Raw genomic sequence first — 16740 nt, 5'->3', positions numbered from 1 at the left:
CTGAGGAAATACTACAACTTTGCGCTGTCGATCGCCGGATCGGCTTTCATCGTGGACGATGCGGAGTCCAGCCCGGAGTCGTCACATGTCCTTCCGGATGCTCCTTCGTCGAAATCGCCGACCGCGCCGTTCTCAAGCCCACCCGCCTCTGCTCACTCTAAGCCTCCCGCCTCATGCTAGCCCCCGGCCTCTGCTCACTGTAGGCCGCCTTGTGTGATGCTGTGTTTCGTTGTGAAAGCGAAACTACTTTGTTTGGCCTTCCAAAAATGGACACGACTAGAAATCAGTGGTTAAGTTGTATTTACAACACTGTTACAGAACACTTCAACCCAAATATTCAGATGTGTGCAGCACATTTTATGGAGGACTGTTTCCTGATGCTGGTAGAGTAGACTACAATGCCGGCTGTTCTGACTCAAAGACTGTAAGTACCTTTTTTATATTTAAAGAGTTTTTATATTGTATATATTTAAAGCGAGTTTTTTTGGGCAGTGTAGAGTAGGGCTTGTTGTTTGTCATTTCTCCGATCACAAATGCAGACATGGTTTTATGTCTACGCGGCGCGATGCAACGCAACACGTAAAAAGACAGTATAAGTAATTAAAATCCATAAATACTGTATGTCCCCAGTGGATGCAACGAATGCCTCGTTTATAATGGGTTTTCATGTTTTTGAATCATCGCCCCGGCCTGACAGGGCATCATCACAATATGGTGAGGGGCGTAACATTTCCGTCACACGCTTGAGGTATTCGGCCAATCACAACACACTGGTTAGCTGGCCAATCACAGCACACCTCGCTTTTTCAGACCGATGAACTTTATAAAAATCGACGTGTTTCAGAAAGGCGGGGCATAGAGGAGAAACAATAATGTACAGTATGTGGAAAATAATGTGTTTTTTTAACCTTAAACCACATAAACACATTTCATTACACCAAATACACCAAATACTGTTCTTTTTAGCAGCATCATATGACCCCTTTAAACTTTCTCTAATGTCTGTCAGTGCTCTGTGCACAAGGTTTAAATGAGTGTGTGCAAGAATATTCATCATCTGATCGGACATGGCTCTAGGATAAAGAATATAAGATGACTCATTTCTATCAGGAACAAAGACAAATTGCAAATGATTTTATCAAACAATGATCAAGGTCTTCTATGAATTTCCTGTATAGATATCAAACACAGGATGACAATAAACCACTAATGGACGAGTTGCTCAAAACTGTGATGGCTTTTGACATTTCAGGATGTGTTTTGAGCATTATTTGACAAATGAATTCAGTTTTGTGGTCATAGAAATTTTAATGGCATTAAAACAAAAACCTTTCAGAGAATCTCCATTTAAAGATCTACTCAAGTAAACCTGTCGAGAGGGCATTTATATGTTCAGCGTATTAAAAAACAAAACAAACACAAGTGTAGTCAGGAGCTTTGTTGGATTTTCACGTTCCAACTTTGCTTGACGAACTCAAGTTGACACACTTGTTTTAAAATTGGCTTCCAGATTCGCCTTCACAGATGGAAGGAAAGCACCATTGTAACAGGAAAAGCTTCACGAATATTCAAACATATGGCACGACAGACCAAAATAATTATCAGTGTTCTCTTGCACTTCCCCCATGGCATTTTCAAGAGGCCGTTATAACTGAACATGGGGACTTTCTTTATGGATGTTTATGGAATATGACACTTGAGAATAACGGTTCTCGTTTGAGCCATATGCGTGTTCTGCTCTAGTTGGTTAGTGGTAATGTGTGTAATGAGTTTTGCGCTGGGCATATGGACAGGAACGAGGTGGACGTTGTGACCTTGTAACATAAACCAAGGAGAATTTTATATATTTGTATTCAGTCTGAAAGGCATAGTTCACACAAACATACAAATACTGTCTTTATTTACTCACCCTCATTTCATTTCAAACCATTTTGGAACTGTGGAACACAAAAGGGGAAATACAGAAAAATCGATTTGTTGCAAGAGTGGGAACCAATGATGTGTGTCATGATGTCAAATCTGGTTCAATCCGTCTAGAAGACGTGAGGGAGTAAATGATGCCGAAATGTTAATTTTTAAACTGAAACTTTAAATGAATTGCAGCTGTAATGGACCGTGTAATCATGTGTATTCATGACAGTAAACAATATATATTATTTTATTGTACTGTTTTAATATTTATTTGTGACCCTGGACCACAAAACCAGTCATAAGGGTCCATTTTTTTTTTATTGAGATTTATGCATCATCTGAAAGCAGAATAAATAAGCTTTCCATTGATGTATGGATGTATATGACAATATTTGACTGAGATACAACTATTTGAAAATCTGAAATCTGATGTGCAAAAAAATCAAAATACTGAGAAAATCGCCTTTAAAGTTGTCCAAATGAAGTCCTTAGCAATGCATATTACTAATCAAAAATTACGTTTTGATATATTTACGGTAGGAAATTGACAAAATATCTTCATGGAACATGATCTTTACTTAATATCCTAATGATTTTTGGCATAAAAGAAAAATCTATAATTTTGACCCATGCAATGTATTTTTGGCTATTGCTACAAATATACTCGTGCGACTTAAGACTGGTTTTGTGCTCCAGGGTCACATTGAATTTTTTTTTTTTTTTTTTTAAATCAGAGATTAATTTAAATTTTAATGGTTCAAAATTAGTAAAGTGAAGTAAAGAAGTCTCTTTTTCTGCATTTATTAGAAAATGCCATACAAAATTGTGAATTATTACAATTAAAATAGCTGTTTTATATTTTAATAGAATGCACATTTATTCCTGTGATGCAAATAATTTTTTGTAGAGTCACACGATCTTTCAGAAATCATTCTAAAATGCTGATTTGAAACACATCTCATTTAATGTAGTTAAATTGTTCTCTGATTAATATTTTGTCAAATCTGTGATTTTTTTTTTTCAGGATTCTTTGATGAATAAAAGGCTCACAAGAACAGAATTTATTTGAGATCTTTTGTAACATTATATTTACTATCACTTATCATCAATTTAATGCATCCTTGCTGAATAACAGTATTAATATCTGAATAATAATACTAATTTAATCAAAATCATAAAATGAGTGAGAAAAAAAAATACAGTAAATCTCAAAAGAGCATTAGAGGTAAAGGCATTGTCTTTTTTTTTTTAAACCTGAGTCTTTGATCCTTGTAATCCTCTAATCCTGTTTAATGGTTGTTTGTATCACTAATGCTCTGTTTCCTGTTCTTCAGGCGACAGGGGTGAAATCAGAGCAGCTGTTGGTCACTGTGTTGCCTGGACTGCCAACAGCAGCCGAGTTCTTTCTGTTACCAGACATACGGCTGACAGAGGGGAAACCAGACAAAACAGCTACTCATTTAGACCAGGTACTGGACATAACCCTCATCTTACATTATGCATGATTTTCAATCTCAGTTGTGAAACACTCAGCTATAATTAATGTTTTGCTTTACTTTTGTCTCTTATTCAAGGAGAAAAGGCTCAGATATTCAAATGCTATTTTCAAATTCCTTTCAAATACAAAAGGATGGTGGGGAAAAGGAGGATCTTGACAAGAGTTTCTTATGGTCTCCAGCAGATGTCAATGTTGGCCTGTTTAACTCTTGACAAAAACTTGTTTTTACGAGTTCACACAGATTTTTCTTGATCAAGACAATCTCTCATTTTCTCCTGAAATGAAATACTTGGTTAAAAGACAAGCACATAAATACACTTTCATAAGCAACTTCAGAAAAAGTGGCTTTCTGATTAGATCTCAAAGCTTAATGAGATACGTTTCTTTTAACTCACTTGTGAGGTAGTGGGGTGAATTGTTAGGTCATTGCTAATTCTGGCCATTCCGCAGTGCATTTGGCCATACCAGAGAACAGCCATTATCGAATATGAGAAGATGCCTCATATCCTCCAATATTAACATGCAGAGTCATCTATATTTTTGAGGCAGTGATTTCTCATCATACATACTATAGAGGAGGTCATTAGTAATCCATCCACTAGATCATTCAGTTCTCTATTTGCTTATGGGCCAGATATATTATATCACAGATGATAGGGGGATATCTGCACTTTGTGGATGTCCATGCATGGGTGCCTAAGCAGCACCTTTTGAGCTTTTTTTTTTTTTCTCGCCCAAACCTTCTTTGAATCTGCAATGGGCCTTTCACTGCAGATCCTCATAAATCTCTGTTCGAGGGTGGGATGTTCAAAGTATAATGTGTAGATAGCCTTATTAAAAAAGTATAATAGACTGACTGACCCTGGTTCCATAAAGAAAGTAATTATTCATAGTATGGTCTAATTTTAAAAGGGTGAGAAATAAGGACAGAGAGAGACAGAAGGTGAGAGCGACGGAGAAATAAAGGAGCACAGAAATAAGTCAGGAGTCATTTAGTAAATGAGACAGATTTAATGAAACGTGGGTTGAAAGAGGGAAAAAGGGGATGCCTTGAAGGGGAAATAGTTTTGTGAGAGGTTTAGCACCATCATCACTGAACTCAGATCTGATGCCCAAGATGTTTATGAAAAAAAAAAAAAAACCTCAAACGCTTATGTAAAAAAAAAAAACCTTAAACAGTGACTAGATGGTGTCTACATTTCAATGAGCTAATATACTGTAGTTCATGGGTGTTGCTAGGCCATTTTTAGGGGGGGCTATAGTTGCTCCCCCCCCCCTCGTTTCAGCGCGTTCTTTTTTTTTGTGAGAGGTTTAGCACCATCATCACTGAACTCAGATCTGATGCCCAAGATGTTTATGAAAAAAAAAAAAAACCTCTTAAACGCTTATGTAAAAAAAAAAAACCTTAAACAGTGACTAGATGGTGTCTACATTTCAATGAGCTAATATACTGTAGTTCATGGGTGTTGCTAGGCCATTTTTAGGGGGGGCTATAGTTGCTCCCCCCAATCCGCAGACCGCAGCGGCCCAGAGCGAGTAACAGAGGACAAGGTGTGTGTTTATCGATAGATTGTTATAATATCTGCTTCTGTGCAGTTCTTTGTCATAAATACAGTTTACTACTGATGGGAAACTGAGGCTTTCTGAACCGTTTCATGCTTTCATGAAATTGTGCCGAAAAACGGTTTATTATTCAAAGCTTTTAACACAGTGCGCATTAGCCACATCTGGTGGTCAGACTTGGTTTCTCCACCAAATCTAACAAAACATTGCGGAGCAGAGGATGGTTTGAAAAAGTTTTTAATCTGTGCCAACTCGTGTCATGCGTAGTCCGGTCAACGGATTCACATATTGATCAATAATATAAAATATACAAGTGTGTGATTATAGTTAGTAGTGGTAGCAAAAATATTTTGGGTGAGCTGTTCGGGGTGTCCGAGACCCCAGCTATAAAACATGATAAAATGCAATAGAGGTGTGACATGCATTCAGTTTCTATCTGGTGTTGAGGTTATTCTAAACTATTCTACTGAATCCCAAATAAGTGTACACACACACAAACACACACGCACACACACACACACACACACACACACACACAACCAAGTCAATGTAAAGTCAAACAAGAGTCATGCAAAGCACAGATTTTTTCAAACCAGCTGTCCCGACCTTCCGATACTGCATGACGTTCAAAGTTTCAAACGTCATTTCACAGTGTGTGCTACAGTAGTGCTTTATAAACTCCATCGGAGCCTCGGTATCAATCGTCCCATCACTACAGTTTACAAAATATCATGGAGGAGCAATCGGTTCCCCATCTACTGTAGCCTAAGTTTTCACTGTGTTCACCCCTCATCACACCACAGGTTTCCTCCAGTGAAAATGAAGCACATATGAATGCATATACTTTATAAAACGATGTTGCCATTTTCATTTGAATATATCTATATACAGTATATAGTATACCCTCATTGGGGGCTGAGCCCCCTAAAATGAAAATCCTGGAATCGCCCCTGCTGTAGTTCTATACTTATTTTATTTTTCAAAAACTAGTAAAACATAATCATCAATATATATAAAATAAAATATATATCATATAATAAAATATATAACATAAAATATATATCATCAAACTAGAAGCATCTGTTCCAGAATGACCCTCAAAAACCCAATGTCCTAATCAAGCACAAAAACAAACAAAAAGAGGTTTTATTTTGGGAGGGAAATAACTATCTGCTTTCAAGATTTATGAATACATAAAAGAGTCTGACAGTCAAGAGCTCTTTGTGTGTTTGAGGAAGAGGAGAGAGATGTTAGGCCTAAATGAGATCCCTCCTATGTCATCTATCTATATTTGTGAGTGAAGGTGATAGAGTTGATTTATGCTGAAATGTCTTCTCAGTGTGATTCAGGCTCATGTACGACAAACAACATCACGAGCCCACTTCAACCAACAGTACAATGCATCAGGACTCACCTGGCTCAGAAACAGAGAAATCAAATACCTCTGGGACTCAAATATCTATGCGATTGTGTAATTTAATAACAGATTTTGGATGTATCATATACAAGGCAGCGTTTCCTTATCCAGTGTGGTATGAATACAATGAATATGATGATGTGATTTTTCCTTTCAGCTCTCAGAACTGGTTCTCAGTGCTCTGAATCAGAATCTGGTTCAGTTCACACTCAGACCAGGAGTCCAGATCACAGTATACGCTGCCCATTTATCAGCAGGTAATGAACTAGAATCAAAGACTATTGTTCTAGATATGAACGAGAGAAGAATTGCAATCGTTTACAACAGTTCATTGATTATGACAGATTTTAGATGAACAGTTCCTATAAGACATTGGTTGTATAATGATTTGTTTTACTGTATATTAAAAGGAGGGTTGGAGAGTTGCACTGACAGTTGTCTGTCTTAATTTCCCCTGTGTCTAGCGCCTTTAGTGGACACAAGTGACAATCACAGTGGCTCAGCTATGCTAATGCTCCTGTCTGTGGTGGTGGCGGGTTTAGCGGTGTTCCTCATCTATAAATTCAAAAGGTATTGTTATCCATTTTTTAAAACTTCAACCTGGATCATAATGCATATATTAGCAGTTAAAAATATGGTTAGCTTTGTAAATTGGTTAAATGTCTAGCGGCAAGAGCCTGGGGAAGCCTGGAAGATTACAAGTTATTTATAAAGTAGTCAAGACTCTGTACTGTTACTATCAAAAACCTACCTAGCCACATTGAATTGATTGATTGATTGATGATTGTTTTTTATTAATAAGGATAAATGTATATTTTTAAAGGAATAGTTCATCCAAAAATGAAAATTCTGTCATCATTGACTCACCCTCAAGTCGTTCCAAACCTGTACAAGTTTCTTTCTTCTGTTGAACACAAAAGAAGATATTCTGAAGAATATTGATGCTAGCCATTGACTTGCATAGTGTTTTTTTTTTCATACTAAGTCAATGGCTAGCATCAATAGTTTGGTTAACAACATTCTTCAAAATATCTTCTTTTGTGTTCAAAAGAAGAAAGAAACTCATACAGGTTTAGAATAACTTGAGGGTGAGTAAATGATGACAGAATTTTCATTTTGGGATGAACTATCCCTTTAAATATATAATTATGAGATTATTTGGTTCAGATTAATCTTTTCAAACCGAACAGTATTATCAGCATTATGATAGAATTAAACGGCATTCGTTAACTGAATATAATCTGTTTAACTTTTTTGTAATTAATTTTCTAGTTAATATAATAATAAATATTACCAATTACTTTGAATATTGTGACAAAAAAGCAGAGCAGATGTCTGTGCAAGGACTCAAATGAGGCAAAATCATTCTCACATCTCTGAGTTTAGGTGTTGTGGTTCAGTTTAGCTCACAAAACAACTTTAAACAGCGTAAACCACTGAGCGGATATGTCGAGTGGTGATTCACCCTTTTGCCATTGCAGAACCTTCTTCTTTTGTGTCTAAGCGCTCATAACAAATGAGAAATGTCAGTCAATGCACAGACATTATCAATATTTAGCCCTTTGAGTTTTTCAAGTTGACCTTTATGAAATGTTAAATGATTGCACCGTTTCTGTCATTGGGCCGAGAGAAAAGGGCACGAGAGGTCAATAAGACAAGATCTGGAGACAGGAGAGGGAGACAACAGAAGTGCCAAGAATTTTCTGATGCTTTAATACATAAGTCTGAGGCATTCTGTGACAACTACAGCCGGCAACATTTCACTTCTTTAAAATACATGAGGAACTTCCTGTTAAAAAGTTAGTTTACACAAAATTAATAATGAAAATCTGTTCTTTTCAGTGAGTCAGTTCACACAACTAGTCTGAATTTGTTCATGAATGACCGGCACTGTTGTAAACTCTGAATATAAGTGAATTATGGCCTAAATAGTGTACACATGGTATGGACTACTTTTATGGTGCATTTGCATCGTTTTTGAAGCTCAAAAGCCTCATCTCCCATGAGGACTAATTGCAGTCGCAGTACAGTAAGCTCTGAAGAAAAGCATCTGCCAAATGCATAGAAGTGAATGGGTTTAGAGTGACATGAGTGTGAGTAAATGGTAACAGAATTTGTTTCTTTTTGTGAACCGGTCCATTAATGAGGGTATTACATCTTAATGAGCTGTCCATGTGTGTTGTGGTTTCTTCTTGTTAAATCCCTCTCCAGTTGTATTTAGCACAATAGATTTGCTTTCAAATCCTCTTAGGCAATGCCGTGTTAAAGCTCTCTTCTGGTTTTTGTTTTTGTGAATTTTTTCCCCTCCGTAATGATGCAGACCAAGACGGATAAAATCACCTCTCTAAAGGGAGGCCTTGATTTCACAACTCCTAAGTTAGACTTTTCACATAGAGGTCTTTTTTTGCTTATTTCCTTGTCTTTTTACAACTTTTCCCTGAGGCAGATCCCAGACCTCGGCTTGTAAATGGACAGTACCGCACTTGCAAACTATAAACACATGCTTCCTGTGATAAACGACCAGAATGATGTGAACTGCAAAGCTGATAATGTCAGAGCCATCAGAACGTTCGGAAAAATGGTAGAAGCTTGGGTAACACTTTACTTGAAGGGGTGTGCATAAGACTGACATGACACCTTCATAATCATGACATGACACATGTCATGAATATGAAAGAGGTTTTATGCATGTTTATGACAACTGTCATTAAGTGTCATTCGCTTAGTTATGTCATTTTTAATGCAAATATGACATTATTTGACCTAACCCTACCCCTACCCTTACCCCTAACCATAGGCCATAACAAAGACATCTCAAACAATGTCATCTTTGCATTAAAAATTACATAACTGAGCGAATGACACTTAATGACAGTTGTCATAAACATGCATAAAAACCCTTCATATTCATGACATGTGTCATGTCATGATTATGTATGTGTCATGTCATGATTATGAAGGTGTCATGTCAGTCTTATGCACACCCCTTCAAGTAAAGTGTAACCGAATGTCTAAAGTGGACTATCGAAATAAAGTGTAACCATGATTTTTGGAGTGTTTTACAAGAAGATGTTATTTCAGTCATTCTACTTCTAAATTTCACATTTAATTCAGTGTGTTACTTGCCGTTTCTTTGTAACTAACTGTGAAATTTACTAGCAAGTTCTGAGGGGAAATTGTTTCTATGCCAGTTCTTTCAGTGTTGGCCTACTATCCTTAATTGTTCATTCATCTTCATTCATAATAATTCATTTCAAATTGAAATATTAAAATGTATTACTATATGTATTAATTCAAATTATTAACATTAACCAAGATTAAGAAATGCTAAAAAAAGTAGTTTTAACTCTTGCATTAAGTAATGTTAACATATAGAACATTGTTGCATTAAAACAACTGGTTCAATAGCCTATAAAGTTCTACATTCTAAATTAGCCAGGAGTCTGATTATTCAGTCTAGCTTCAGTTGTCAACAAAAGAGATGCATGTAAAAATCCATGTTATCCTAACAATAAATCAATCAATTCTGAATGTCTTGGAAATATATATGTTATGCTGCATTTCACTCAAAAAGTAACTTATCAGTTATCACACTACTGCTAACAATTATGTAAAGCTAAAATGCAAACTAGTTCAGTGATGTGATGCAAAACAATTTAAGTATAAATGAAGACAAGAATTAGAGACGCACATTTATTCACTTTAAGGACACTGAATTGAGTCACTTAAAATAAATTTATTTCATCATGTTAGAATGATACAAACAAATTGTTTTCTGAAAAAGAATTATTCGGAGGAAAAAAAGTGATATCAATTTGTGTGGAACCGATGATTAAATCAAGTCAATTCAGAACACCTTGTTTTCAATGCAACACATGTTTTTAGTGTTTATTGAGAGCACAGTTCATGTAACTTGTTCTTCCAGAGCTTTTCAAAGTGAAAACGGTGTCACACCAGAGATCTTTATAATATTGTTTTGTCCTGACAGCAGTGACTCTAAACTTCTCATATGGAGGAATCAGCACCTCTTTTATGTAAGGATACTGAGAATATTTTGTCAGCTCAGCACTTTCACAAGTTATGATTTCAAAACAAGATTTAGTTCCAAAACCTTGCGTTACTTTAAGACTGAGAGAGGAAGACGTAAATGAGCCGAAACGAATCTCTTTGTTCAGAACATACTTATCAAAATTAGCTGTAGTACCACGATACGTTACATAGCATTTATTTTGTTGTTTCTTCAGAATCTGTATCGCTTCCGTTAACAGAAAGTGAAGTGAATACCATGAGAATGTCTTGTGTTTGTACTGTTTTCTACCGTAACGAGTGTCATCGTTAAACTGACGATATATATATTTACCGGTGTACACATGAAGAGCGACTAAATGATTCCTTGTTAAATGATCTTTTGGAAACTTGACAAACTTTTCACTGTTTTGCCAATAATATTTGAATTTGGCTGAGTTTTTCATTTCCTTCTCTAGATATTTTGTCTTCACCAGATGTGCCATTTTCCCCTTACAGCCCATATATTGATCATCAACTGAATTCGGTGCCATATCCAGTGGAAATATCTGTTCTGAAACAGCAGCAGCTCTGTGATCCTGCAGCAACAGGAATCATAATGATCAATCATCAGTATTCAAACGCTTATGTAAAAAAAAAAAACCTTAAACAGTGACTAGATGGTGTCTACATTTCAATGAGCTAATATACTGTAGTTCATGGGTGTTGCTAGGCCATTTTTAGGGGGGGCTATAGTTGCCCCCCCCCCCCTCGTTTCAGCGCGTTCTTTTTAGACCGCAGCACCGCAGCGGCCCAGAGCGAGTAACAGAGGACAAGGTGTGTGTTTATCGATAGATTGTTATAATATCTGCAGTTCTTTGTTGTGCAGTTCTTTGTCATAAATACAGTTTACTACTGATGGGAAACTGAGGCTTTCTGAACCGTTTCATGCTTTCATGAAATTGTGCCGAAAAACGGTTTATTATTCAAAGCTTTTAACACAGTGCGCATTAGCCACATCTGGTGGTCAGACTTGGTTTCTCCACCAAATCTAACAAAACATTGCGGAGCAGAGGATGGTTTGAAAAAGTTTTTAATCTGTGCCAACTCGTGTCATGCGTAGTCCGGTCAACGGATTCACATATTGATCAATAATATAAAATATACAAGTGTGTGATTATAGTTAGTAGTGGTAGCAAAAATATTTTGGGTGAGCTGTTCGGGGTGTCCGAGACCCCAGCTATAAAACATGATAAAATGCAATAGAGGTGTGACATGCATTCAGTTTCTATCTGGTGTTGAGGTTATTCTAAACTATTCTACTGAATCCCAAATAAGTGTACACACACACAAACACACACGCACACACACACACACACACACACACAACCAAGTCAATGTAAAGTCAAACAAGAGTCATGCAAAGCACAGATTTTTTCAAACCAGCTGTCCCGACCTTCCGATACTGCATGACGTTCAAAGTTTCAAACGTCATTTCACAGTGTGTGCTACAGTAGTGCTTTATAAACTCCATCGGAGCCTCGGTATCAATCGTCCCATCACTACAGTTTACAAAATATCATGGAGGAGCAATCGGTTCCCCATCTACTGTAGCCTAAGTTTTCACTGTGTTCACCCCTCATCACACCACAGGTTTCCTCCAGTGAAAATGAAGCACATATGAATGCATATACTTTATAAAACGATGTTGCCATTTTCATTTGAATATATCTATATACAGTATATAGTATACCCTCATTGGGGGCTGAGCCCCCTAAAATGAAAATCCTGGAATCGCCCCTGCTGTAGTTCTATACTTATTTTATTTTTCAAAAACTAGTAAAACATAATCATCAATATATATAAAATAAAATATATATCATATAATAAAATATATAACATAAAATATATATCATCAAACTAGAAGCATCTGTTCCAGAATGACCCTCAAAAACCCAATGTCCTAATCAAGCACAAAAACAAACAAAAAGAGGTTTTATTTTGGGAGGGAAATAACTATCTGCTTTCAAGATTTATGAATACATAAAAGAGTCTGACAGTCAAGAGCTCTTTGTGTGTTTGAGGAAGAGGAGAGAGATGTTAGGCCTAAATGAGATCCCTCCTATGTCATCTATCTATATTTGTGAGTGAAGGTGATAGAGTTGATTTATGCTGAAATGTCTTCTCAGTGTGATTCAGGCTCATGTACGACAAACAACATCACGAGCCCACTTCAACCAACAGTACAATGCATCAGGACTCACCTGGCTCAGAAACAGAGAAATCAAATACCTCTGGGACTCAAATATCTATGCGATTGTGTAATTTAATAACAGATTTTGGATGTATCATATACAAGGCAGCGTTTCCTTATCCAGTGTGGTATGAATACAATGAATATGATGATGTGATTTTTCCTTTCAGCTCTCAGAACTGGTTCTCAGTGCTCTGAATCAGAATCTGGTTCAGTTCACACTCAGACCAGGAGTCCAGATCACAGTATACGCTGCCCATTTATCAGCAGGTAATGAACTAGAATCAAAGACTATTGTTCTAGATATGAACGAGAGAAGAATTGCAATCGTTTACAACAGTTCATTGATTATGACAGATTTTAGATGAACAGTTCCTATAAGACATTGGTTGTATAATGATTTGTTTTACTGTATATTAAAAGGAGGGTTGGAGAGTTGCACTGACAGTTGTCTGTCTTAATTTCCCCTGTGTCTAGCGCCTTTAGTGGACACAAGTGACAATCACAGTGGCTCAGCTATGCTAATGCTCCTGTCTGTGGTGGTGGCGGGTTTAGCGGTGTTCCTCATCTATAAATTCAAAAGGTATTGTTATCCATTTTTTAAAACTTCAACCTGGATCATAATGCATATATTAGCAGTTAAAAATATGGTTAGCTTTGTAAATTGGTTAAATGTCTAGCGGCAAGAGCCTGGGGAAGCCTGGAAGATTACAAGTTATTTATAAAGTAGTCAAGACTCTGTACTGTTACTATCAAAAACCTACCTAGCCACATTGAATTGATTGATTGATTGATGATTGTTTTTTATTAATAAGGATAAATGTATATTTTTAAAGGAATAGTTCATCCAAAAATGAAAATTCTGTCATCATTGACTCACCCTCAAGTCGTTCCAAACCTGTACAAGTTTCTTTCTTCTGTTGAACACAAAAGAAGATATTCTGAAGAATATTGATGCTAGCCATTGACTTGCATAGTGTTTTTTTTTTCATACTAAGTCAATGGCTAGCATCAATAGTTTGGTTAACAACATTCTTCAAAATATCTTCTTTTGTGTTCAAAAGAAGAAAGAAACTCATACAGGTTTAGAATAACTTGAGGGTGAGTAAATGATGACAGAATTTTCATTTTGGGATGAACTATCCCTTTAAATATATAATTATGAGATTATTTGATTCAGATTAATCTTTTCAAACCGAACAGTATTATCAGCATTATGATAGAATTAAACGGCATTCGTTAACTGAATATAATCTGTTTAACTTTTTTGTAATTAATTTTCTAGTTAATATAATAATAAATATTACCAATTACTTTGAATATTGTGACAAAAAAGCAGAGCAGATGTCTGTGCAAGGACTCAAATGAGGCAAAATCATTCTCACATCTCTGAGTTTAGGTGTTGTGGTTCAGTTTAGCTCACAAAACAACTTTAAACAGCGTAAACCACTGAGCGGATATGTCGAGTGGTGATTCACCCTTTTGCCATTGCAGAACCTTCTTCTTTTGTGTCTAAGCGCTCATAACAAATGAGAAATGTCAGTCAATGCACAGACATTATCAATATTTAGCCCTTTGAGTTTTTCAAGTTGACCTTTATGAAATGTTAAATGATTGCACCGTTTCTGTCATTGGGCCGAGAGAAAAGGGCACGAGAGGTCAATAAGACAAGATCTGGAGACAGGAGAGGGAGACAACAGAAGTGCCAAGAATTTTCTGATGCTTTAATACATAAGTCTGAGGCATTCTGTGACAACTACAGCCGGCAACATTTCACTTCTTTAAAATACATGAGGAACTTCCTGTTAAAAAGTTAGTTTACACAAAATTAATAATGAAAATCTGTTCTTTTCAGTGAGTCAGTTCACACAACTAGTCTGAATTTGTTCATGAATGACCGGCACTGTTGTAAACTCTGAATATAAGTGAATTATGGCCTAAATAGTGTACACATGGTATGGACTACTTTTATGGTGCATTTGCATCGTTTTTGAAGCTCAAAAGCCTCATCTCCCATGAGGACTAATTGCAGTCGCAGTACAGTAAGCTCTGAAGAAAAGCATCTGCCAAATGCATAGAAGTGAATGGGTTTAGAGTGACATGAGTGTGAGTAAATGGTAACAGAATTTGTTTCTTTTTGTGAACCGGTCCATTAATGAGGGTATTACATCTTAATGAGCTGTCCATGTGTGTTGTGGTTTCTTCTTGTTAAATCCCTCTCCAGTTGTATTTAGCACAATAGATTTGCTTTCAAATCCTCTTAGGCAATGCCGTGTTAAAGCTCTCTTCTGGTTTTTGTTTTTGTGAATTTTTTCCCCTCCGTAATGATGCAGACCAAGACGGATAAAATCACCTCTCTAAAGGGAGGCCTTGATTTCACAACTCCTAAGTTAGACTTTTCACATAGAGGTCTTTTTTTGCTTATTTCCTTGTCTTTTTACAACTTTTCCCTGAGGCAGATCCCAGACCTCGGCTTGTAAATGGACAGTACCGCACTTGCAAACTATAAACACATGCTTCCTGTGATAAACGACCAGAATGATGTGAACTGCAAAGCTGATAATGTCAGAGCCATCAGAACGTTCGGAAAAATGGTAGAAGCTTGCATTATGAACCTTATCGGTTCGGCTCATGCATATTAATTAGGCAACGTTTGCCCAGTAGTCCTTGCTGAAAGATAAGTAGGAGACCGTTTAACACCAGTTTGTTTGTCTTAACGAGGTCAGAAAAAAAAGGCCATTAAATCTAAAGTTGCCGTTTTATGCTGTTGGCTACTATAAAAGTTATATTTATACTTTTATATACTACTGTTCAAAAGCTTTGGCTTGGTAAGATTTTAAAAATACATATTTTTTAAATCTCTTGTGTTCAACAAGGCTGCATTTATTTGATCATTGTGAAATATTATTTCAATTTAAAATAACTTTTCTATTTTAATGTATTATAAAATGATTTTTTATTAATTCATTTTTGTGGCAGTAAAGATGCATTTTCAGCATCATTACTCAAGTCAGTGTCACATGATCCTTCAGAAATCATAATGATATTCTGATTTTGTGCTCAAGAAACATTTCTTCTTATTAAAACATTTTGAAAACAGCTGTGCTGCTAAATTTACTGTGAAAACCACTATGCATTTTTTTCAGGATTCTTTGATGAATAGAAGGTTAAAATTAACAGAATTTATTTGCATTAATAAAAAAAAATCTCTTGTAGCATAAATGTCATTACGCTCTCTTGAATTAAAAAAAATCTACTGACCCCAAACTTTTAAAAGATATTTTAAATATTTAAATTATTAATTTAGTTGAAACTCTTAACTTATCACAATTATTTCCTAAAAGTGGGCAAGTTGAAGATGGACACTTGTCCCCATAAAGTTATTATGTTTGCTTATACCACTTGATAATATTGATTTTTTTTCCTCCCTCTGGCTGATTCCCCCAAGCATATGTCGTAGCATCAAGCTTTGTTTGCCCATGTCTCATTGTAAATCTTTCCTCAAGGAAGATCCCAGGCCTCCACGTCTATGCAGCGATGCAGGACGAAAAAGAGCAAGAAATGATCCAGAGTCCAGTTTCTCCCACTGACAGCACACCCAGCTGCAGTTCTCAGAGAGAACTGCTCACATCACTGGAGCCTCTGGACACAGAGCCCAACACTCAGACCATCGGTGAGTACTACACTGTCCATTCAACACTGAAGCGCTTCTTCTACTGAACTCACAGCTGTGATTCTTGGGAACAGCAGACACACTTTCCCTGTCACTCGGCTTAGTCGTGGCGTGTTAGCCAACTTCCTGTAAATGGCCTCAGCAGTTTTTGTTGGTATAGAGAGTCTTGTTGACTGCAGGGAAAAGCCCTGGTTGCTCGACTTATTGTCCCCTGATGACTCCTATAATAAATCAACAGAACAGCAAATGTCATGATGTATTTCAGCTTTCTAGGCTGCCGTGGGAATCACTGATACTCTCATATGGTTTGTTTGACATTTGGAAAGAAGACAATGTATTGATAAAGAAACAACAGTAAGAAAGTATATATATATATATATATATATATATATATATATATATATGTGTCTTGTGTTGTT

At 36.4% G+C, this 16740-nt stretch overlaps 3 protein-coding genes across 4 annotated transcripts in view; 2 read left to right on the top strand and 1 right to left on the bottom strand.

Moving 5' to 3' along the window:
• Positions 1–7111, top strand: part of LOC107583214 (VPS10 domain-containing receptor SorCS1-like) — a 166639-nt gene extending 159528 nt beyond the window's left edge. The window contains exons 22-24 of the mRNA XM_016269365.1: positions 3246–3380; positions 6547–6646; positions 6854–7111. Coding sequence (XP_016124851.1) covers positions 3246–3380; positions 6547–6646; positions 6854–7056 — 438 coding nt within the window. The 3' untranslated portion in view covers positions 7057–7111. The remainder of the gene's footprint in view (positions 1–3245; positions 3381–6546; positions 6647–6853) is intronic.
• Positions 7112–10185: 3074 nt separating this feature from the next.
• LOC107583163 (NAD(P)(+)--arginine ADP-ribosyltransferase 2-like) lies at positions 10186–10996 on the bottom strand. Its single transcript, XM_016269276.1, has one exon. The coding sequence runs from the start codon at positions 10946–10948 to the stop codon at positions 10271–10273; it is 678 nt and encodes a 225-aa protein (XP_016124762.1). The 5' UTR covers positions 10949–10996; the 3' UTR covers positions 10186–10270.
• Positions 10997–12752: 1756 nt separating this feature from the next.
• The window catches only part of LOC107583162 (VPS10 domain-containing receptor SorCS3-like), an 11493-nt gene continuing 7505 nt past the window's right edge, over positions 12753–16740 (top strand). The window contains exons 1-3 of one of the 2 annotated variants that reach the window (XM_016269275.1): positions 12753–12918; positions 13135–13231; positions 16155–16321. In XM_016269275.1, coding sequence (XP_016124761.1) covers positions 13167–13231; positions 16155–16321 — 232 coding nt within the window. In that variant the 5' untranslated portion in view covers positions 12753–12918; positions 13135–13166. Of the gene's footprint in view, positions 12919–13125; positions 13232–16154; positions 16322–16740 lie in introns of both variants that reach the window. The other variant, XM_016269274.1, reaches the window with a different exon arrangement.

The sequence above is a fragment of the Sinocyclocheilus grahami genome, unplaced genomic scaffold (genome assembly GCF_001515645.1).
Source record: "Sinocyclocheilus grahami isolate Dianchi unplaced genomic scaffold, SAMN03320097.WGS_v1.1 scaffold51.1, whole genome shotgun sequence".
Lineage (NCBI taxonomy): Eukaryota > Metazoa > Chordata > Actinopteri > Cypriniformes > Cyprinidae > Sinocyclocheilus > Sinocyclocheilus grahami.
This window is presented reverse-complemented; position numbering and strand designations above follow the sequence as displayed.

What these genes read in the sequence shown, in the direction of transcription:
- LOC107583163 (XM_016269276.1), bottom strand. Translation starts at nt 10,948, where the DNA reads ATGGCACCGAATTCAGTTGATGATCAATATATGGGCTGTAAGGGGAAA.